Source organism: Aquarana catesbeiana, linkage group LG10 (assembly GCF_042186555.1).
Source record: "Aquarana catesbeiana isolate 2022-GZ linkage group LG10, ASM4218655v1, whole genome shotgun sequence".
NCBI classification, from domain to species: domain Eukaryota; kingdom Metazoa; phylum Chordata; class Amphibia; order Anura; family Ranidae; genus Aquarana; species Aquarana catesbeiana.
This window is the reverse complement of record NC_133333.1, coordinates 235,530,335-235,549,274: the sequence shown is the minus strand read 5'-3', so window position 1 is coordinate 235,549,274 and position 18,940 is coordinate 235,530,335. Positions and strand designations below refer to the sequence as shown.

The window sequence follows — 18,940 nt, the reverse complement described above, 5'->3', positions numbered from 1 at the left end:
TTTAATTGCAGTGAAGAGAACATTTGAAGGGGTAGGATGTAAAATCTTTTGCAAATGTATGAATTTATCAGTGAACATGCGTTTCTTTTTATAGTCTATTTATTCCAAATGTTAATGGCAAACAAAACCTTGAACTACAGCTTTTCTGTATAATATAATTTTTATAATACATATAAATAATAAAAAAGTATTGAATTTTTTTTTTTTTTTTTTTTTTAGAATCATACTTACCTAGGTGGATGCAGCATCGATCCTACGCTGCATTTGTCCCCTGCTGGCTCTAACACTGAAAACCGATCAAACACCGCCGACCATTCGGTTCTCAAAGCTCTGTCAGCAGAGAGCCGGTAACTGTTAGACTCGGTTCACACTAGGGGCGGCACGACTTGCAGGTCGCCTCACCGAGGCGACCTGCACACGACTGCCAGGGCGACTTGCAAAACGACTTCTGTATAGAAGTCTATGCAAGCCGCCCCCAAAGTAGTACAGGAACCTTTTTCTAAGTTGGAGCGACTTCCATTGTACAGAACGGGACGCTACTTGTCAGGCGACTAGGTCACCTGACAAGTCATCCTAGTGTGAACTGGCACTAAGTCACCGGCTCTCTGCTCTAAAGCTCCCCCCCTTCCCCCACACTCACTGGAGCGCTGGGCTGTGGAGGGGGGAGAAATGGCCGGCTTAGGCTCTCAACGCCTCACTGAGATGCTGAGCTGGGCGACAGTCCAGGCATGTGGGCAGATCCCGAGCCTGGAGCGGCTCTGTGAGATCAACCGACAGCGGGCTTCAGCATGCTGAAAACGGGTCACAGGTGTGCAGAATGAACGGCACTCTTGTGATCCACAGCCAAAACAAGTTTTAGCTGTACTTCTCCTTTAACCACTTCAATACCAGGCACTTAACCCTTCCCTGCCCAGGACAATTTTCAGCTTTCAGCTCTGTCGCACTTTGAATGACAATTGCGCGGTCATGCTACACTGTACCCAAACTAAATTTTTATCATTTTCTTCCCACAAATAGAGCTTTTTGGTGATATGTGATCACCTCTGGGGTTATTTTTTGCTAAACTAAAAAATACCAACATTTTTGAAAAAAAAAAAAAAGTTTTTCTCAGTTTCTGTCATAAAATTTAGTTTTTCCCCTTCACTGACGGGCACTAATAAGGCGGCACTGATATGTAGAATCGATGGGCACCAATAGGCTGCACTGATATGCAGCACTGATGGGCACCACCAATGATGAGGTACTGATGTGTTACTGACAGGCGTTACTGCTGGACACTGATTGGCATTGTAATGGGCACTGGCAGTCTTATTATGGGGACACTGCTGGGCACTTATTGGCATGTGATTGGCACAACTGAGGGGGCTGTGCTGATAATCAATGTGCTGATAGCTGATCATGTGGTAAGAAGCCTCTGACAAAGGCTTCTTATCACGATCGGAGATGCGGCATGTGAGACTGACACGCCGCACTCGTGATCGCCGTGGTGCGCGCCCCCACGGCATGCTATCCCGCTGGATGTCATATGACGCCCAGTCAGGAGAATAGAACCACTTCCTGGATGTCATTGACCGGGCGGGAAGTGGTTAAAATAAAATAATATATATATATATATATATATATATATATATATATATATATATATATATATATATATATATATATATATATATATATATATATATATATCTCACACACACATATATATATATATATATATATATACACACATACATACATACCCCTAAATATTAAAATTAAATGTATAATTATATAGTCATTTCAAGATCTTTACCAAAAATAATTCTGTTATACACAGCAGGTGGGTGTTAATCTGTTGTGGAGGTCATACAGCAATGTAAGCCACATTCTTTTTTTCTTGTATTGAAAACTTTCAACATATAAAGCTAATGTACCACAAGCTGAATGTATAATTAGATTTATCTGGAGTTTCCTTGAACCTCTGGGGTAAAACACAAAAAAAAAAAAAAAAAAAGGGAAAAAAGGATGAGAAAGGCCGAGCTTGGCTGGCCAAACTAAAGAAGGAACAACCAATCAGAACTCAGTCCGGTATTTTCTGCTGTGCCCCAGAGTCCAAAAAATAAAACTTTTAGAGTCAGTCTGAACAAAGAACACATCCTCATTAAACCTCTCTGTGTCTCTAACAGACGGTAATGACGTACCAGTGAAGCAGGCGGTCACCCTGTGTTTCACAGAAGGAGCGGAAGCCGGGAAAGCTGCGATAGAAGTCATACTCATCTCCAGACTGTGGAAGACCGGTCGATGACTTTGTGGTGGCGACGACCTTCCCCAGAGCATACTGCAAGAAACAAACCAATGAGAAAATGGCATGCTATGTCGTGAACAGTGCGAGAATAGTCCAGCACAGTACATAGGCTAAGCCCAGCACTGACAGAGTACAGTACACAGTTCTTTGCCCTGCAGTGATAACAGTACCGTACAGTACGATCACAGCCCAGTAGGGCAGAAATAACTAATTGAAAATCGATTATAATTTATATGCTAAATAATTGTCAAGTTTTGTTTACATATCAGTATACACAGTGCAGCACACGTACAGCTCAGTACACCATCCATATACACTGACCGGCCACTTTATTGTTAGGTACACCTCGCTAGTACCGGGTTGGACCCCCTTTTTCCTTCATTGTTCGTGGAATAGATTCAACAAGATGTTGGAATTGTTCCTCAGAGATTTTGCTCCATAGTGACATGATAACATCACACAGTCGCTGCAGATTTGTCGGCTGCACATCCATGATGTTCCACCACATCCCAAAGGTGCTCTATTGGATGAGATCTGGTGAGTGTGGTGAGATCTGGTGAGTGTGGAGGCCATTGGAGTACAGGGACCTCATTGTCCAGTGGTGAGATGATTGGAGCTTTGTGACATGGAGCATTATCTGCTGGAAGGAGCCATCAGAAGATGGGGACACTGTAGTCATAAAGGGATGGACATGGTCAGCAACAATACTCAGGTAGGCCGTGGTGTTTAAACAAAGAGTTGTTAGTAAAGGAGCCCAAAGTGTGCCAAGAAAATATCCCCCCCACCATTACACCCCCACCACCAGCCTGAACCGGTGATACAAGGCAGGATGGATCCATGATTTCATGTTGTTTACACCAAATTCTCACCCTACCATCTGAATGTTGCAGCTAAAAAATCGAGACTCATCAGACCAGGCAACGTTTTTCCAATCTTGGTGATCCTGTGTGAATTGTAGCCTCAGTTTCCTGTTCTTAGCCGACAGGAGTGTCACCCGGTGTGGTCTTCTGCTGCTGTAACCCATCTGCTTCAAGGTTGGATGTGTTGCGTGTTCAGAGATGGTATTCTGCATACCTTGGTTGTAACGAGAGGTTATTTGAGTTACTGTTGCCTTTCTATCATCTCGAACCAGTCTGCCGATTCTCTTCTGACATCAACAAGGAATTTTCATCCACACAACTTCCGCTCACTGGATATTTTCTCTTTTTCGGACCATTCTCTGTAAATCCTAGAGATGGTTGTGTGTGAAAATCCCAGTAGATCAGCAGTTTTTGAATCAGACCAGCCCCCCTGGCACCAACAGCCATGCCACGTTCAAAGTCACTTAAATCCCCTTTCTTCCCCATTCTGATGCTCAGTTTAATCTTCTGCAAGTCGTCTTCACCACATCTAGATGCCTAAAAGCACTGAGTTGCTGCCATGTGATTGGCTGATTAGAAATGTATGTTACCAAGCAATTGAACATGTGTACCTAATAAAGTGGCCGGAGAGTGTATATTACTTCTTTCACAGCATAAATTAACCCCTGATAGTAGGGATAATCTGCAGCCGAGCAGTAGATTATTTGTTTTTGTGCTATGAAGGGGTAATTTGTTTAACCCCTTCATGACAGGTGATACAAAAAAAGCATACTGCTGCTACTAAATGTCTTAGTGACAGAAGATGCTGACAGCGGATATCAAGCTACCTGCCTATGACAAGGGAGTCCGACATACATATTATATTACAGTCCTGCCTGAAAAACAGCGTTTTAAGTCTTTTTTTCTTTAAACAAAAATTATGATTGCTTTGTCTGATATGTACCAGATTCAACCTCTATAAAGTATATACTGTATCTCTTCTGTTATTCTGAGAGTGGATAAGATTTTTTTGTTCCTAATCATATAGCTGGTCATTTTTTACCACTGCATATATAGTATCTCACAAAAGTAAGTACACCCCTCACATGTTTGTAAATATTTTATTCTATATCTTTTCATGTGACAACACTGAAGAAATGACACTTTGCTACAATGTAAAGTAGTGAGTGTACAGCTTGTATAACAGTGTAAATTTGCTGTCCCCTCAAAATAACTCAACACACAGCCATTAATGTCTAAACCGCTGGCAACAAAAGTGAGTACACCCCTAAGTGAAAATGTCCAAATTGGGCCCAAAGTGTCAATATTTTGTGTGGCCGCCATTATTTTCCAGCACTGCCTTAACCCTCTTGGGCATGGAGTTCACCAGAGCTTCACAGGTTACCACTGGTGTCCTCTTCCACTCCTCCATGATGACATCACAGAGCTGGTGGATGTTAGAGACCTTGCGCTCCTCCACCTTCCATTTGAGGATGCCCCACAGATGCTCAATAGGGTTTATGTCTGGAGACATTCTTGGCCAGTCCATCATCTTTACTGTCAGCTTCTTTAGCAAGGCAGTGGTCATCTTGGAGGTGTGTTTGTGGTAGTTATCATGTTGGAATACTGCCCTGCGGCCCAGTCTCTGAAGGGAGAGGATCATGCTCTGCTTCAGTATGTCACAGTACATGTTGGCATTCATGGTTTCCTCAATGAACTGTAGCTCCCCAGTGCCGGCAGCACTCATGTAGCCCCAGAACATGACACTCCCACCACCATGCTTGACTGTAGACAAGACACACTTGTCTTTGTACTCCTCACCTGGTTGCCCCCACACATGATTGACACCATCTGAACCAAATAAGTTTATCTTGGTCTCATCAGACCACAGGACATGGTTCAGTAATCCATGTCCTTAGTCTGCTTGTCTTCAGCAAACTGTTTGCACTCTTTCTTGTACATCATCTTTAGAAGAGGCTTCCTTCTGGGATGACAGCCATGCAGACCAATTTGATGCAGTGTGCGGCGTATGGTCTGAGCACCGACAGGCTAACCCCCCCACCCCTTCAACCTCTGCAGCAATACTGGCAGCACTCATATGTCTATTTCCCAAAGACAACCTCTGGACATGACGCTGAGCACATGACCTCAACTTCTTTGGTCGACCATGGCGAGGCCTGTTCTGAGTGGAACCTGTCCTGTTAAATTACTGTATGGTCTTGGCCACCGTGCTGCAGCTCAGTTTCAGGGTCTTTTCAATCTTCTTATAGCCTAGGCCATCTTTATGTAGAGCAAAATTCTTTTTTTTAGATCCTCAGAGAGTTCTTTGCTATGAGGTGCCATGTTGAACTTCTAGTGACCAGTATGAGAGAGTGAGAGCGATAACACCAAATTTAACACACCTGAGACCTTATAACACTAACAAGTCACATGACACTGGGGAGGGAAAATGGCTAATTGGGACCAATTTGGACATTTTCACTTAGGGGTGTACTCACTTTTGTTGCCAGTGGTTTAGACATTAATGGCTGTGTGTTGAGTTATTTTGAGGGGACAGCAAATTTACACTGTTATACAAGCTGTACACTCACTACTTTACATTGTAGCAAAGTGTTATTTCTTCAGTGTTGTCACATGAAAAGATAGAAGAAAATATTTACAAACATGTGAGGGGTGTACTCACTTTTGTGAGATACTGTATATATTCAAGAATAATTTGTGTACATTTCATCTAAACTGCACTCCACACTTTTTTTTTTTTAAGGGTTTTATCCAATCAAAACAATAAAGAATGGTTAGTTGGATCCTCACAGTCCAGTACAGTGTGACCACGGGCGAGTACCAGGGCTGATAATAGGGAGGTAGAGGTGGCCCCCATCAGTTCAGCGGGTGACCGGGGGGGCAGAGAGGGGTTTAAATAAACACATTTAGGTACAGTAACCCCACAGGCCGTGGCTCTCCCTACAGTGAGATGAAATGTCCCTTGGGTCTCTCAGTTCTGCAGCACAGGCCGGGGACAACGAGGGGACTATTTACTTATTTTCAGGAACAGGCGGAGCAATCCTCCATGCCCGGCTTCCGATAATCAAAGTTCTGACCTCTTTTTCTATATCAATTCGCCAACGCAGGCTGGAACATTCATCTGTCAGAAGTGGCAGGACAGAGGACTACTCCACCTGTTCCTGTACATAGTCCCCGGCCTCTAGGCAGGCTGTATGGCTGGGGGGGGGGGGGGGTAAGGGTTCTAGGCAGGCTGTATGGCTGGGGGGGGGGGTAAGGGTTCTAGGCAGGCTGTATGGCTGGGGGGGGGGGGTAAGGGTTCTAGGCAGGCTGTATGGCTGGGGGGGGGGGTGGTGGGTAGGGTTCTAGGCAGGCTGTATGGCTGGGGGGGGGGATCAGGGTTCTAGGCAGGCTGTATGGCTGGGGGGGTAGGGTTCTAGGCAGGCTGTATGGCGGGGGGGGTAGGGTTCTGGGCAGGCTGTACGGCGGGGGGGGGGGGGGGTAGGGTTCTAGGCAGGCTGTACGGCTGGGGGGGGGGGTAGGGTTCTAGGCAGGCTGTACGGCTGGGGGGGGGGGGTAGGGTTCTAGGCAGGCTGTATGGCGGGGGGGGGGTCAGGGTTCTGGGCAGGCTGTACAGCGGGGGGGTAGGGTTCTAGGCAGGCTGTACGGCTGGGGGGGGTAGGGTTCTAGGCAGGCTGTACGGCTGGGGGGGGGGGTAGGGTTCTAGGCAGGCTGTACGGCTGGGGGGGGGGTAGGGTTCTAGGCAGGCTGTACGGCTGGGGGGGGGGGTAGGGTTCTAGGCAGGCTGTACGGCTGGGGGGGGGGTAGGGTTCTAGGCAGGCTGTACGGCTGGGGGGGGGGGGTAGGGTTCTAGGCAGGCTGTACGGCTGGGGGGGGGGGGTAGGGTTCTAGGCAGGCTGTACGGCGGGGGGGGGGGGAGGGTTCTAGGCAGGCTGTACGGCTGGGGGGGTAGGGTTCTAGGCAGGCTTTATGGCTGGGGGGGGTAGGGTTCTAGGCAGGCTGTACGGCGGGGGGGGGGGGGGAGGGTTCTAGGCAGGCTGTACGGCTGGGGGGGTAGGGTTCTAGGCAGGCTGTATGGCTGGGGGGGGGGTAGGGTTCTAGGCAGGCTGTACGGCTGGGGGGGGTAGGGTTCTAGGCAGGCTGTACGGCTGGGGGGGTAGGGTTCTAGGCAGGCTGTATGGCTGGGGGGGGGAGGGTTCTAGGCAGGCTGTATGGCTGGGGGGGGGGTAGGGTTCTAGGCAGGCTGTACGGCGGGGGGGGTAGGGTTCTAGGCAGGCTGTATGGCTGGGGGGGGGGGGTAGGGTTCTAGGCAGGCTGTATGGCTGGGGGGGGGGGTAGGGTTCTAGGCAGGCTGTACGGCGGGGGGGGGGGGTAGGGTTCTAGGCAGGCTGTACGGCGGGGGGGGGGGGGAGGGTTCTAGGCAGGCTGTACGGCGGGGGGGGGGGGAGGGTTCTAGGCAGGCTGTACGGCGGGGGGGGGGGGGAGGGTTCTAGGCAGGCTGTACGGCGGGGGGGGGGGGGGAGGGTTCTAGGCAGGCTGTACGGCGGGGGGGGGGGGGGGGAGGGTTCTAGGCAGGCTGTACGGCGGGGGGGGGGGGGGGTTCTAGGCAAGCTGTATGGCGGGGGGGGGGGGGGGGGCACCCTATCAGGCTGTATGGGGGGGGGGAGTGCGGTGACCTCACACACAGGCTGTATTGGGGGGATTTCCCCTCATGAATCTCTATAAATACCCCCCGGAAGTGATCTCAGTACTGAGGCACCTTCACAAAGCTCTCGGTGTCGGGATATCCCGGGAACGGTCCCGCTTCCTCCTCCATCTTGCTCGTCACACCACCTACGGGCGCCGCCATGATGCCACCGAGTACCGAGCGTGGTCATAAAAGCGTGACCGGGCAACGGACTTTGACGTCACGCCCCTGCCCTCCTTTAGGCGGCCATGTTTGTTGAGGGCAGTGCTGGGATTCTCCCTCTGTGATGTGTCGGAAATTCCTTGTCTTTGGAGGTATTACGACTTTTACCGCTCCCGATCGGCCGATTTCTAGGCATACCCCCCCCATGCTCCATCTTAGTAGAATTGTTCCTGGAAATCTGCCCACAATTACCTCCTATTATGATGCCCATTCTGCTGGTTTTAGTTATTTGATGAAAAGCTTTAAAAAGTACCAAATAAAGTTTGATGATGACGCTGATGATGATGACGCTGATGATGATGATGATGAAGACGCTGATGATGATGATGAAGACGCCGATGAAGATGATGATGAAGACGCTGATGATGATGACGATGGTGACGACGATGATGACATTGATGAAGATGATTATGACAATGAGGTATGGTGACGCTGACAGCGCAATGACAACTAATGACTCTTCCGTGGCCCCATTCAGGGTGATCCCTGTCATTGTTCAGATATGGCCATTTGTTTACATTCAGCTGTCTGCTGGGGAATCTCCTGGCCAGCAGCTGAATGGGGCCAGGAATATACAGTATCATTAGTTGATAGGAAACCAGTGGCTGCCAGCACCCTAGCAACCACAAGCCCCTGTGGTTGTGGACTTGTATTCCCCATAGACCATGGGTTGTGTCTCTACCTTCAGGTGATCCGAGCCTCACGGAGTGGGTTTGTGTATATGAGGGTGCACTGGGGGCATTCTCCGCAAAGATTTTGCTAGAGTCCTTTTGATGGACAGCTTGGTCTGTTGAAAAATAACATACGTACTGGCTGGATCGGGTGTAAAACCTAAAAAAAAAAAATGAATGCAATCACCACGTTGCCTATGGATGGATAGTAAAAAAAAATGGAGTTATGTATCATTTTCTTTTGCATTAAAATTTTAAAAAGTTAAAAAAAAAGTGTATTTTAAAAAAATATTTTTTCAAAAACTTCGTTTGAAAAAACGCTGTGCAAATACCGTGTGGCATAAAAAAATTGCAAAACCCAACAGTTTATACCCTAGTCTAGGGCCTCTGCTTTAAAAAAAATTATAAATATATATATATATATAGATATATATATCTATATATATATATAGATATATATAATGAATATGGGTTCTAACAAAGTTTTTAGCAAAAAAAAAACAAAAATGATTTTCACATGTAAACAAAAAGTGCCAGAAAATGCCTGGTCTTCAACTGGCTAAAAATCAATGGGGCAAAAATTTCTATAGTAAAGTGCATAAAATTTCACAACGTGCATATGTCCTATAAAGTGCAAAGTGCAATAATCAAAAACATATGACTTAAAATAAAGTGACATGAGCGAACACATTTTTCTTAATTGAATTGTGACCGTATAACTCAGGGAATAGCACCAGAGCAAGTTTTTCTTTGCACTAAGTTGGACATTCATTGGACTGTCCTTTTGTCCTTTTTTTTTTTTTTTTTTTTAGAAAATTTGTCTTTTTTTTTTTTTAATTATTTCTCATTTACCATACAGTTGTAAATTAATTTGGGTACATGAGTTATATGGTCACGATTGAATTAACTAAAATGAGTTTGCTTATGTCACTATATTTTAGGTCATATATGTTTTTGTTTATTGCATGTTGCACTTTATGGGAATAATGCACTTTGTGAAAATGTTATGCACTTTACTATAGAAATGTTTGCACCATTGATTATTAAGGCTTTTGTGTATGCCTGTTTTGGTATTTATGATTATAAGGGTTTTTTTTTTTTATCCCAGTGCACATTGGTTGAGATAGCGCACAAGATTATTATTTCTATGAAATACGAACAAAGCATATCCCTCTATAGTGTGTTCATGTCTCAATTAAGAGCACTAAGTGTAATTTCTGTCTGTGGCTTCCTTCTTCTGCTATCAGCAAAAATCACTTCTGACAAGTTTCCCTGACACCAAGAGAAAAATGGTGACAAATTTTCCAACTCTCACACGAAGACAAAGACCCAGTCCATAGGCTTGTTTTTGTTGTTTTATTGGGGAAAACAACTTGAATGGGTAATAGGGTTTATGGGATGCCCAACTTACTCAATTAGAACACCACAAGGACAACTTCCTTCTCTCTGTACTCTGAAAAATGGCAAACCCTGGGCTGTATTCCATACAGAACAATGACAGTCTATTTTAATTTGGCAAAGTAGAATTCCTCTTATAGGAGCTCTGTGTTCCCTTAGTGGAATTATAGCAAAGTCCCAAACTTGTAGGAGCTCTATGCCCCCTCTCTCTTGAAAATACTATTCCTTCTGGCCACTTGGCAAAGTATCCCAAAACAAAGGATTGGGTTTAGCTTGTCAGCACAGTCCCAAAAAAGCCTGCTGGATATTAAATCTGGCAGCTTAAACCTTTTTTGGCCCTGGGGGTGTAGAGGTACCCACATTGTCCCTGAAATCCTGCTTCTTTTGAGAAGACTGCTGTTTAGGCCTCCTGCTTGCCAGGTCCTCCCATGCTACCCAGGGTGTCTCCTAGAAGAAACTGTAGGGTAGTAGAGATCCCTCTGTCATTCTTCCTTCTTTTCTCCAGCTCCCAGCCTGGAAAAAAGTTAATATTAAAATTTTTGGAAGATTGGGTGTAGGGAAGAAGGAACAGAGATGTGGAGAAAAAGGCCTTCCGGGTGATCCAAAAGTAGATGGAGTGTTCCAAACGTCTACTAAAGGGCTGCATGTGAACCTTGGGCTACAGTTTGGGCACCAGAGAATTACATTCATTGCATTCTATAAAAATTGTGTCTACTAAGAACTAAGAATGTGAAATTCGTAGAAAAATGTGTAGTTTTAATTAGTAAAGTCCTGCTTCTGAGAATATGACAATTTATTTTTAGTGGAAGGTTAATTGAGTGAGGCCTCAATGACAGGTCCTCTTTAATCACGGACTGTCTGTACTGACAGGTGCCCATTACTGGTAGATCCAAAGATCAATAGGCCTTCAGATGTCACGACAGGTCCATTGCTCAGAGATTGGGTGTAGGGAAGAAGGAACTGAGAAGTCGAGAGAAGTGGCAGGCAAGGGTCCAAAAGGTAGGTGGAGCAGTGGCGGAATTACCAGGGTCGCAACAGTCGCAGTTGCAACTGGGCCCGGCATTCCGCCACTGTGTGTGGGGGGGGGAGGGGCAGCGGGGTTGATCCTCACACGCGACTCTGAGCGGAGATCGTGTGTCATAGATTAATAGCACAGAGAGACTCCGGCGGCATTAATGTTCTATTTGTCGGTCCTCTCTGGCACGGATGAGAGAGGACACACAGCTGATCTCACGGCTCCCCCTTCTCCCCCCTCCCCTCTCCTGTGTATTCTATGGGCAGTCAAGTGTGAAGCTAAAGAGCTCATATTTCCCACGGAGCACACAGGAGAGGGGAGGAGGGAGAAGGGGGAGCCGTGAGATCAGCTGTGTGTCCTCTCTCATCCGTGCCAGAGAGGACCGACAAATAGAACATTAATGCCGCCGCCAGTGTCTCTCTGTGCTATTAATCTATGACACACGATCTCCGCTCAGAGCCGTGCCGTCCTGAGAAGGCAGACAGCACTGATAGAAATTAATAGCAGGGACTGATGAGCACTGATAGAAGGCACTGATGGGCACTGATGAGCACTGATAGAAGGCACTGATGAGCACTGATGGGAACTGATGAGCACTGATAGAAGGCACTGATGAGCACTGATGAGCACTGATAGAAGGCACTGATGGGCACTGATGAGCACTAATAGAAGGCACTGATGAGCACTGATAGACGGCACTGATGAGCACTGATAGAAGGCACTGATGAGCACTAATAGAAGGCACTGATGGACACTGATGAGCACTAATAGACGGCACTGATGAGCACTGATGGACGGCACTGATGAGCACTGATGAGCACTAATAGAAGGCACTGATGGGCACTGATGAGCACTAATAGAAGGCACTGCTGAGCACTGATAGAAGGCACTGATGAGCACTGATAGACTGCACTGATAGACGACACTGATGAGCACTGATAGAAGGCACTGATGGGCACTGATGAGCACTGATGGGCACTGATAGAAGGCACTGATAGACGGCACTGGTAGAAGGCACTGATGAGCACTGATAGAAGGCACTGATGAGCACTGATGGGCACTGATAGGAGGCATTTATGGGCACTGATAAGAGGCACTGATGAGCACTTATAGGAGGCACTGATGAGCACTGATAGGCCACATTGATGAGCATTGATAGGCAGCACTGATAGGAGGCACTAATGTGCACTGATAGGCTGCACTGATAGGTGGCATTGATGGGCACTGATAGATGGTACTGATGGGCACTGAGGAACACCAATAGGCAGAACTCAGGCAGTATTGATGGGCTTTGATGGACAGAATTGAAGAGTACTGATAGGTGGCACTGATGGACGCAGTTAGGTGGCATTAATGAGCACTGATAGGTGGTGCTGATAGGCAGAATTAATGGGCACTAATAGGCAGCATTAATGAGCACTGATAGGTAACACTTGTAGGTGGAAGTGATGGGCACTGATAGGCGGCACTGATGGGCACTGATGATTGGGGCACTGATTATCAGTGTAAACAATTTACTGACATTCTTGACAGTTAATGGCAGTCCTTTCCTAACACAAACACAGCGTGTGAGAAAAGGGCTGTGGATAACCAGTCTGTTTACATGTGATCAGCTGATCACATGGTAAAGGGCCAATGTGATTGCGCTGGATGCATGTCCCAGGGGTCATGTGGGAAGCACGGTTTTGGGAGGATGTCCATGGATACCCTCCCAAAATTGGAAGCCGGGCTCGGATGGAAGGGGGGCCCATCATGGTTTCTTGCACCGGGGCCCTGAAGGTTCTAGTTACGCCTCTGAGGTGGAGCGTTCCAGCCATGTACCAAGGGCTTGCATGTGGACCTTGAGCCGCAGGTTGGGCACCAGAGAATTGTCATTGCATTATGTGCCCACTAAGAGCTAAAAATGTGAAATTGGTATAAAATTAAAATTACACATTAAGTATTTTTTTTTTAATAATGAACACACAGCATGTCGCAGTTTGTTGTGTATGGGGCTGCGTAGCTGCAGACCGGTCAGGGTGCCCATGCTGACCTGTGTCCACACCCAAAAGCACCTACAATGGACACGTGAGCATCAGAACTGGACCACAGAGCAATGGAAGAAGGTGGCCTTGTCTGATGGATCACATTTTGTTTACATGATGTGGATGGTTGGGTGTGTGTGCATCTGGGGAAGAAATGGCACCAGGATGCAGTATGGAAAAAATACATGCTAGCGAAGGCAGTGAACTGCTACTGATGGTTTTGCACCAGATACCACAGCATACCTACATAGGTCTAGTGGAGTCCACGCCTCGATGGGTCAGGGCTGTTTTGGTGGCAAAAAGTGGACCTACTCAATAGTAGGTGGGTGGTCATAATGTTATGGTTGATCGGTGTTTAAGGCTCAACTCACAGAGCTAACACATCAAAATCAAAAAAAGCATCCTACTTAAAAAAAGTGACAGTTACTTTTTAGATGAGTCCAATGACACTTGGAAATTACAGTTAACAGGATTGACGGTTGGGCTGGTGTTGAAGGGTAAGTTCACCTTTACAGAAAAATTATTATTTCTGTGTAAAGATTTTATAAAGATCCTGTGTAAGTTCACCTTACAGAATTTTTTCTGTAAAAGTGAACTTACCCCTTAAAGATTCACCTTTACAGAGTCACCGATTTAAAACATTGTAAAAAAAAAAAAAAAAAAAAAGGTGTTTTTTTAAAAGTTGCCTGCAGTATATTTCCAGTATATTTCTCAATTTACAAATCTTTACACAAAATGTAGGATCTTTATTTTCAGGCATGTGCTTGTTATTTTTAAATCTCATTGGATAGGTTCTTATTACTGCCAGTGTCCCCAATGGGGCGATTCACATTAATTTCCTGTTTAAACAATGGGCATCAGAAAGAATTGAAAGGGGAAATGTCAACAGGGTGCATTTAGAGCCTCAGTGAGATTTATAAATGGTCACCAGTCTATACAAATCTAAAAAAAAAAAAAAAAAAAAAATGCATAATATATTTGTCTGGAGTCGGGTTTTACATTTAGATTTCAGGTCCAATGTAAGCAAACTTGTCACCTGGCAGGTTCCTCGGACAATAATGACTTTTTGTATTACATTTATATTTCCATCATGTATCCCCATCACACTGCTGCACAGGTGTCATGTCATGTCTTGGACAGTTAACTCCTTTGACCATATAAGGTCATTGATTATGACATCATAGTGTAGGGCAGTATATAGGAGAGGTCAGTGGCAGACACACCATATAAGGTAATTGATTATGACATCATAGTGTAAGGCAGTGTATAAGAGAGGTCAGTGGCAGACACAGCCAGTTTTTGCTGAGAGTGTGAAGAGGTAGGTCATGCTTTGTTATGCTCTGTGTAGATTGTAGAATATGTGTGTGTGTTTTCATGGAGAAGAATAGAATTTGCACTATTTTTAGAGCCTCAGTGAGATTAACTGTCACCAGTTTACCCCAAAAAAATAAAAAAAAAATAATATATATATATATATATATATATATATATATATATATATATATATATATATATATATATATATATTTGGCTGGAGTCAGGTTTTACATTTAGATTTCAGGTCCAATGTAATTAAACTTCCTCAGACAAAAATTGCTTTTATATTACATTTATATTTCCATCATGTATCCATCACACTGCACAGGTGTCATGTCATGTCTTGGACACTTTACTCCCCAGTGAGATTTTTAAATTGTCACCAGTTTATACTAAAAAAAAAATAAAATAGTGTAAGGCAGGGTATAGGAGAGGTGTGTGGCAGACATGGCCAGTTGTTGCTGCGAGTGTGAAGAGGGAGGTCATGCTTTGCTATGCTCTGTGTAGACTGTGTGTTTCCATGGAGACGGGGCAAGGCAGCCAGTAACAGAATGTGCGCTATTTTTAGCACCCAACTGACCTTTCAGTTTAAATCCCTTGCGGCAGTTATTTGAAACGCAAACCCGGGCAAACTCCTATAATCTGTCCTCTGTAGAATATTGTAGATTTAGAATATTCTGCATTAATTGTAAATAGTGAAAAGTCCATGTTAAAGAATAATTCCAGACTTTTCCCTCATATTCTGAGCCCTGCAGTCATATCTCTGGTTCTATCCAGTAAATCATTGATGATTACAATAACCAGTTGAGTGTCAGCCTGTATACATCCCTTCATTTCCAGCCATTTATCAATTTTCAGTGCTGTGATAGTTTGACTGACGAATACTAGTAATTAATTAATGTACCCAAATAGATTCTAAATCATTTTTTTTACAATAGAGATTTGGTGATATTTAATGACCACTGGGGTTCTCATTTTGTTATTATATAAAAAGGGGAAAATGAGTGAACGTTTGGATTTTCTTAAATTTAAATTTTTTTCTTTAACTTTAAAAAATTTAAAAAAAAATCATTGATGGTCACTGGAGCTTAACCCCAACCCCCCCCCCCCCCCCTCCCCCACTGTTAAAAATTCTGTTCAAATCATAAGACGTTATTGCCTTGGCCTGTGGATCGGCTCCTGGTCAGTCATCGTCTAATGATTGCTGTTAGTCGTAGTTCTGGCCAATGATTGTGTGATATCTAGTTATAGGAAATGATCACTAAATCTTGTCTTTTTTTTCTTTACAGTTTGTTATTATACTTTGAGCATCAAGAGGAATTTACAGTTTGTTGTTATACTTTGAGCGTCAAGAGGAATTTACAGTTCGTTGTTATACTTTGAGTATAAAGAGGAATTTACAGTTGGTTGTTATACTTTGACTATCAAGAGGATATCACTGAGCAAAGATGTCCAGCAGAGTAAGTATCTATATTTCATTTCACTATTCTGACACTTGTAAATACACATACACAAAGGAGGGGCACATGACATCATTGACAGGATATGGACACATGGCCACATTCCTTTTCACTTTCCCTTTATTCCCACCTACATATCCTGTGAAGAACACATTTCCTGTCCCTGGGTGGCCATGCTCACTCCTTCACTGTATCTATGGAAGGGTTTATCACCACCACCCAGGCTGGACTACAAACCTGTTCATCTCGATTACATATAGGGAATGGGGAGATTAGTAGTGTACAGAAGGAGAACATCAGTAATACTGTCTATTCACAGCAGTTTTGGCAAGATCACTGGGCATTTTCTGTAATTGCTGAAAATGGTCTTAGCCTGAAAAACTGCAATATATTACATTTTATTCTTGGTTTAAATATTCTTTAAAAGTGTATGTAAAGGATAGAGATAGAGTGGATAGAGTGGTGAGAGGTTAGACACTGGGGGGAGGAGGGGGTTATTATAACTGGCGCACTCTGAATCTGGAAGCGGATTGTTTTTTTTAAGCAGAGGCACACCAGATTTTGCACGCTCCAGCTTTAGTAAACTACCCCTCACTGTGTAGAGTTTTTATTGCTGCCTTTGTTGCCACTGATGAGTGGTAATCCAAAAAGTATGAGCAATTGGTGCGGGAAAAGCCTCCACTGGGGACACCCGAATGGTAGGAATTCCATTCACTTTAAAGAGATTTACTTGAATTTCCTGTTGCGTCTCTAGTACAGGAAGTGAAGGGAAATCTCCTGGACACAGAATAAAAAGAACTTTATATGGGTCGTAACAATTCCCAATACTATCTAAAACTATAACAGAAGGTTTTGGATCTACATACACTTTAAGAAAACTGTGTGCAGGGAGGGGCGATGACAAGCATGGAGATCTAGAATATGGGTCACACTTTATGTAATGCAGATCAAATTTTACAGTAACTTCTAAATCATGTCACTAACTGTACAAAACTAAATCCAAATTAATGCCAAATGAAAGTCTAATTTTATATCAGAACTTCCACTGACTTTCTTCTTTTCATTTATAGGTTAGAGTTAATGTGAAAGGGCAGAGGAGCCCACAGACGACAGATGAAAGAATGAGGAAGGTGCAAGCGAGGCAACAGAAGGCAAGGCTGGAATTAATTGATAGATGTAGAGGCACTGCAGAAAAAGTATGGGAGGATAAAAGAAGGGTAGAGGAGAAGAGGATAGAGGGGGATAAGAAAAGACAGGATGATAGATGTAGAACAGCAGAGAGGGATAGGAAAGTAGGGCAGGTTAAGGTAAAACGGGACCAAGAAAAGAGGGAAAAGATTCTATCCCGCAATGCCAGAATATTGCAGAAGAGAATGAAAGAGGAGAAACAGCAGGAGGAGGAGGACAAGAAGATAGCGAAGGAAGCACAGAGAAGGGATGAGGGGCGGAGGGAAAAAGAGAAGAGAGAGCAAGAAAAGTCACAAAAAATGAGGGAAAACATTCTATCCCGCCATGCGAGAATACGGCAGGACAGAATGAAAGAGGAGAAACAGCAGGAGGAGGAGGACAAGAAGATAGCGAAGGAAGCACAGAGAAGGGATGAGGGGCGGAGGGAAAAAGAGAAGAGAGAGCAAGAAAAATCACAAAAAATGAGGGAAAACATTCTATCCCGCCATGCGAGAATACGGCAGGACAGAATAAAAGAGGAGAAACAGCAGGAGGAGGAGGACAAGAAGATAGCGAAGGAAGCACAGAGAAGGGATGAGGGGCGGAGGGAAAAAGAGAAGAGAGAGCAAGAAAAATCACAAAAAATGAGGGAAAACATTCTATCCCGCCATGCGAGAATACGGCAGGACAGAATAAAAGAGGAGAAACAGCAGGAGGAGGAGGACAAGAAGATAGCGAAGGAAGCACAGAGAAGGGATGAGGGGCGGAGGGAAAAAGAGAAGAGAGAGCGAGAAAAGTCACAAAAAATGAGGGAAAACATTCTATCCCGCAATGTGAGAATACGGCAGGACAGAATGAAAGAGGAGAAACAGTGGGGGGAGAAATATATGAAGACAGTGGAGGACACACGGAGAAGGGATGAGGGGCGGAGGGAAATAGAGAAGGGAGAGCGAGAGGAACAAAAATTGATGGAAATCATTCCATCCCGAAAGTGGCAGAGAAGTGTGGAGGGGCAGAGGGCACAGCAGGTAATGGAAAGGAGGAAAGTGAGGGAAGAGCAGAAAAGGGACGAGGAGCAGAGGGAAAAAGAGAGGAAAGAGCGAGAAGAGGAACAAAAAAGACTGGAAAACGCGAAAGTCTACAATACAAGAATGCAGCAGAGGAAAGAGGAAAAGGAGAAGCAGCAGCAGAAGGTAGACATGAAGAGAGGGGAGGAAACATGGATAAGAGAGGAGAATCGGAAGGAAGAAGAGCGGAAAAAAATAGAAAACACTCGAGCCAGAAAAGAAGCTGAAGTGTTGAGAAAATACTGCTTACGACATCGCCCATACTAGACAGGAGGCAGAGAGAGTGGATAATAGGGGGAAGGGTAGTGAGAGAGGAGGGGGAACAGGAGAGGGGGAAGGGAGGTGAGAGAGGAGGGGGAACAGGGGAGGGGGAAGGGAGGTGAGAGAGGAGGGGATAGGAGAGGGGGAAGGGTAGTGAGAGAGGAGGGGATAGGAGAGGGGGAAGGGTAGTGAGAGAGGAGGGGGGGTAGGAGAGGGGAAAGGGTAGTGAGAGAGAAGGGGATAGGAGAGGGGGAAGGGTAGTGAGAGAGAAGGGGATAGGAGAGGGGGAAGGGTAGTGAGAGAGGAGGGGGATTGGAGAGAGGGAAGGGTAGTGAGAGAGGAGGGGATAGGAGAGGGGGAAGGGTAGTGAGAGAGAAGGGGATAGGAGAGGGGGAAGGGTAGTGAGAGAGGAGGGGGATTGGAGAGGGGGAAGGGTAGTGAGAGTGGAGGGGGATTGGAGAGGGGGAAGGGTAGTGAGAGTGGAGGGGAGAGGAGAGGGGGGAG

General features: G+C 45.2%; 2 protein-coding genes across 2 annotated transcripts in view; one reads left to right on the top strand and one right to left on the bottom strand.

The window, feature by feature from the left end:
• LOC141111295 (exosome complex component 10-like) overlaps positions 1 to 8,059 on the bottom strand; it is a 58,481-nt gene extending 50,422 nt beyond the window's left edge. The window contains exons 1-2 of the mRNA XM_073603460.1: positions 7,907 to 8,059; positions 2,184 to 2,320 (exon numbers count right to left, since the gene is read on the bottom strand). Coding sequence (XP_073459561.1) covers positions 2,184 to 2,320; positions 7,907 to 7,996 — 227 coding nt within the window. The 5' untranslated portion in view covers positions 7,997 to 8,059. The remainder of the gene's footprint in view (positions 1 to 2,183; positions 2,321 to 7,906) is intronic.
• Positions 7,931 to 18,475, top strand: LOC141111296 (uncharacterized). Its single transcript, XM_073603461.1, has 3 exons — positions 7,931 to 8,477; positions 15,771 to 15,941; positions 17,012 to 18,475. Exons 2-3 carry the CDS (start codon positions 15,930 to 15,932, stop codon positions 18,440 to 18,442), a joined length of 1,443 nt encoding a protein of 480 aa, XP_073459562.1. The 5' UTR covers positions 7,931 to 8,477; positions 15,771 to 15,929; the 3' UTR covers positions 18,443 to 18,475.
• Positions 18,476 to 18,940: the final 465 nt, after the last annotated feature.